General features: G+C 36.8%; 1 protein-coding gene across 1 annotated transcript; it reads left to right on the forward strand.

The window, feature by feature from the left end:
• Window positions 1–3,866: 3,866 nt before the first annotated feature.
• On the forward strand, window positions 3,867–5,227 carry LOC124959018 (elongation factor 1-gamma-like). Its single transcript, XM_047517669.1, is given in 4 exon segments — window positions 3,867–3,915; window positions 3,918–4,470; window positions 4,472–4,630; window positions 4,632–5,227. Coding segments are annotated over 4 exon segments (1,293 nt in total). The 3' UTR covers window positions 5,164–5,227.
• The last annotated feature ends 243 nt before the right edge of the window (window positions 5,228–5,470 follow it).

The raw sequence follows: 5,470 nt of genomic DNA on the forward strand, positions 1-5,470 counted from the left end.
TACAGTGAATGAGAGTTCCTGTTGCTCCACATTCTTATCAGCATTTGCTGTTGTCAGTGTTTTGTATTTTGGCTATTCTAATGGGTATATAGTAGTAATCACTGTGGTTTTAATTTGCAATTCCCAAATGACATGTAATGTTGAATATGTATTCATATGCTTACTTGTCATTTATTTATTTATTTATTTTTTGATGAGGTTCCTCTTCATCTCTTTTGCACATTTTTAATCACATTGTTCATTTTCTTATGCTGAATTTTAAGAGTTCTTTGTGCATTTTGGATCACATCTTTATCAAGTGTGTCTTTTGCAAATATTTTCCCCTAGTCTGTGCTTGTCTTTTTTTTATCTCCTTGATATTACCTTTCACAGATCAAAAGTTTTAAATTTTAATGAAATCCAGCTTATCAATTTTTTTTTTCTGTTATCACGCCCTTGGTCTTGTATCCAAAAAATTAGCAACCTATCCAAGGTCATCAAGATTTTCCTTTATGTTAAGTTCTAGTAGTTTTATAGTTTCTAATTTTAAATTTAGGTCTATGATCCATTTTGAGTTCATTTTTGTATAAGTTTTAAAGTCTATGTCTAGGTTTTTTTTTTCCCCCGTGGATGTTCAGTTGAACAGGTTAGAAAGAAAATCTAGGTGATATGGCTTTGGAGCCATGCTGATGTGTTTTGAGATCCAAGCTCTGCCACTTCCTCCGTGTAAGACCTCTTTGGATCTCCATTCTCTTAACTAGAATAGGGGAGTAATAAAGTGAGTCCTTGGCATTTACCAATTTAATATTTGTAGTTTTGACCAGAAAAGTCCATGGCATGGAACATTCTATAATTGTGCTAGAGAAGAAATTTGAATTTTATGCATTAGCCAAAATATAGATCCTATAACTAAGTAGTTTAAAGAATATCCTGAAAATATATTATCTGACTTTGAATCCTACCTCTATTATAGTTAATTATATGACTTTCCTTGGATAAACCTCTTAAATTCAATAAGCTTCCATTTTATCTGTAAAATGGGAATAATAGCAGCCTTACTTTTCAAGTCTTTTGTATTAAATAGTAAAGAAAATAATATTCACAAAACTATAAAGTTAAGATTGTTCTAGCTGCTTTACCTATATTGTTTTTTCATTCAATTTTTTCAACAATTTTATGCATATGTACTATTTACCCCCATCCTACAAGTGAGAACATAGATATAAAGTGTTTAAAGCATTCAACATGCTGCTTGCATCGCATAGTACTAAACAATCAATACATGCTGGGTGTAATTATTTCAGCAGAATACACAGGAAATACACAGTCCCAACAGTTCCAGGTATATAATAGGTACTTTCAAATGTTTGTTGTCTAAATGAATAAACAAACTAGTCACTTAGCTAAGGGTTAAATCTTAATAATCATCTAGCAGCTAAACTTTCAAAGTTTTATTGTTGACTACTCTTCTTCACTTACAAAGTATCTCCCTGAAAATGATTGACATTTTCTATAAAGAAAAAAATGTCTGTGAAAAGAAATTCAATTATTAGTAACAAGATTAAGTAAATTAATAAAGTGATGAATCTTCTTTTTAAAAAATAGGCTCTAGCTAAATTAAAAAGTGAGATGCAAAATTAGCCAATATCTTGTATTTACGATGGGTGTGACTCAGTTGAATCTATAACTTAGATTCAACATTGAAAAGATGACTAACTTTTGTTGTGAAGATAAAAATATAAACCATGATGATCAATAAAATGTAAACCAGGAGAAACCTGGTTTACATGGGAACATGTATAACTATTCTTAAGAAATAATAAAGTGAGGAAGTTGGTGGAGCTCTGAACCCACTTTGACCTCAAAGAAAAAGACTAGTTCAAGGACCTTAAATTTATCTACTGACATAAAATAAAAATAAGTGTCATTGCCACAGAAGTGCTCACCTCCTTCTGACCTGAAAATGTTCATAAAGGAAAAGTTTATAGGTCAGTGCATTCAACAGGTTTAAGAAGAAGGTCACATCAACAAATGATTGGCAAACATATCCAAGGAGGAGACCCTAATATCAGAGCAACCAAAGACAAATGGACTGAGATCCATTCTGGCTTTCTCTAGGGTTTTGCAAGCACTCAGATTTCAAGTTAATAAGGAGGAATCTGATAAAGTTGGAGGTATGGTGTTAACTTTCTGAAATGATTTCATAAGATCTTTGTGATACAATAATGTTTATAGTTTTAGCATTTGAAGAGGGCTCAATATTCCTTGAGGATGTCAAGGATGGGTTGTAATCATTGCTTTATAGCATTGTGAAGATTAGAAATAATGTCTATAAAAGTGAATCTTTCATAATAATATTGCTCTGGAACAAAAATAAAACCCAGAAGTATAAAAGAAAAGATGCCAATTAATAATTTTTAACTTGTGTAGCAAAATATTAATATAAATAAAGTCAAAATACAAAATATCAGCTGGGAAAATATTTGCAACAATATGACAAATGGCTAATTTCTTCAGTAAAAAGAGCTCTCATAAATCAATAAGGAAAAGAAGAACAACTCAATAGAACAATAGCTAAAGAAGATAAACTGACACTTTACATAAAAGGAAATACAAATTGACAATAAACATCTGAACATGTGCTCTACTTTATTCAATTAAACAACTGCAAAGGAAAACAACAAAATGCCATTTTCACTCTCAGATTAATAAGTTTTGTGGGGAAATAAGAATGCTCATTTGAATTTGGTGGAATATGAATCCGAACAAATATCTTGAAGACAAAACACACTGAAATTCCAAAAACATATCTTTTGACCCAGCAGTTCTATTTTTGAGATTATCCAATAGCATAAGTGTACAAAGGCACATACATATTGATCCTCAATACATCATGGCTTACAATAAAACTAGGAGCAATATGGAAATTGTCAATAGGATCATGTGAATTATAAATCTATAATTTATTTAATACCTATATACTACTAAACAGTTATTAAAATAGAATAAAGTAGAAAAATGAAAACTGATATAGATTCAATGCAATGTGGTACGCTGAATTGGATCCTGGAACAAGCAAAGGATATTAGTGGAAAAACTAGTAAAACTCAAATAAAGCAAAGAGTTTAATTAATATTAATGTACCAATGTTAATTTCTAATTTTTTATAATCTTACCTTGGTTATATAAGATGTTCATATGCAACTTTTCTATAAATCCAAAATTTGCCAAAATGAGTTTATTTTTAAAAAGTAATATAGAAAGAAAACCAAAATATAATAAATGAGAAAAAGAAAGTTGCAGGATAATATATGTAGCATTTGTGTACTAGAAGGTGGGGGTTATATATGTTTATCAGTATAGGTAAAGAAATCTCTAACAGCATAGGCTGTCCTTTCCTTTTCCCTCACCAGAAATAGTTACAGGCACTATCTCGGAGTCACTGGAATGGAGGATTTAATGTCAATGGAAAACGGGGTTAGTTGGGATCTTTCCTTTTTCACTGTCACATTAAAATTCCTGTGCTTTAGCAGGAAGGGAGAAATAACCCACCAAGGCCACAAGATGAATAAATGGTGGACCCAGTATTGGAATCCAAGCATTCCAACTTTTATCATAGGAAAAGCCTAGGTTACTTCTATAGCTGTTATTTTTTTTAACTTTCTGCATGGTTCTGTGATAAGTATAATCTACCAGTAATAGAGGAAAGTAATGACTAATCGTTTTAATCTTTTTTTTTTTTTTTCAGGACTGAGGATCAAATCCAGGGCCTTGCGTAAGCTAGGCAAGTGCTCCACCACTGAGCTATATCTCCAACCCCTTATCACTTTACTCTTTAACAAGTTGGCTATTCAGAAGTCCGTGGAAGCTTTCTCTGCGGAATCACCATGGCGGCTGGGACCCTGTACACATATCCCGAAAACTGGAGGGCCTTCCAGGCCTCATCGCTGCTCAGTACAGTGGGGCTCAGGTCCGCGTGCTCTCCGCACCACCCCATTTCCACTTTGGCCAAACCAACCGCACCCCTGAATTTCTCCGCAAATTTCCTGCTGGCAAGGTTCCAGCATTTGAGGGTGATGATGGATTCTGTGTGTTTGAGAGCAATGCCATCGCCTACTATGTAAGCAATGAGGAGCTGCAGGGAAGTCCTCCAGAGGCAGCAGCCCAGGTAGTACAGTGGGTGAGCTTTGCTGATAGTGACATAGTGCCTCCAGCTAGTACCTGGGTGTTCCCTACCCTGGGCATCATGCACCACAACAAACAGGCCACTGAGAATGCAAAGGAAGAGGTGAGGCAAATTCTGGGGCTGCTGGATGCTCACATGAAGACAAGGACTTTTCTGGTGGGCGAACAAGTGACACTGGCTGACATCACAGTTGTCTGCACCCTGTTGTGGCTCTATAAACAGGTCTTGGAGCCTTCTTTCCGCCAGGCCTTTCCCAATACCAACCGCTGGTTCCTCACCTGCATTAACCAGCCCCAGTTCCGGGCTCATCTTGTGTGAGAAGATGGCTCAGTTTGATGCTAAGAAGTTTGCAGAAAGCCAGCCTAAAAAGGACACCCCACGGAAAGAGAAGGGTTCACGGGAAGAGAAGCAGAAGCCCCAGGCTGAGCGGAAAGAGGAGAAAAAGGCAGCTGCCCCAGCTCCAGAGGGAAATGGATGAATGTGAGCAGGCACTGGCTGCTGAGCCCAAAGCCAAGGACACCTTTGCTCACCTGCCTAAGAGTGCCTTTGTGTTGGATGAATTTAAACGCAAATACTCCAATGAAGACACGCTCTCTGTGGCTCTACCATATTTTTGGGAGCATTTTGATAAGGATGGCTGGTCCTTGTGGTACGCTGAGTACCGCTTCCCTGAAGAGCTCACCCAGACCTTCATGAGTTGCAACCTCATCACTGGAATGTTTCAGCGATTGGACAAACCCAGGAAGAATGCCTTTGCCAGTGTCATCCTCTTTGGAACCAACAGTAGCAGCTCCATTTCTGGAGTCTGGGTCTTCAGAGGCCAGGAGCTTGCCTTTCCGCTGAGTCCAGATTGGAAGGTGGACTACGAGTCATATACCTGGCGGAAACTGGATCCTGGCAGTGAGGAGACCCAGACGCTGGTTCGAGAGTACTTTTCCTGGGAGAGGACCTTCCAGCATGTGGGCAAAGCCTTCAATCAGGGCAAGGTCTTCAAGTGAACATCTCTTGCCATCGCCTCGCTGCCTGCAACTGCCCTTCAGGGAGATGGGGGTCATTAAAGGAAACTGAACACTGAAAAAAAAAAAACAAAAGTCTGTGGAACTTTCTTTTAAAATTTCAGCTAATAGACTTTGCTGCTTGATTGTTTACATTTTAAATATTCAAATTGACCTTTGATTTATGTGGAGCTTTCCACTAGACTAAATGACCCCACAAAGAATAGAAATATCTGTTCCTTAAATATTTAGTTATTTAATCCTTGTAGTTGGCCTTTTCTTGAAGACTATAAATCCCTCCACCCAAAAG

This window comes from Sciurus carolinensis, chromosome 11, assembly GCF_902686445.1.
Source record: "Sciurus carolinensis chromosome 11, mSciCar1.2, whole genome shotgun sequence".
NCBI classification, from domain to species: domain Eukaryota; kingdom Metazoa; phylum Chordata; class Mammalia; order Rodentia; family Sciuridae; genus Sciurus; species Sciurus carolinensis.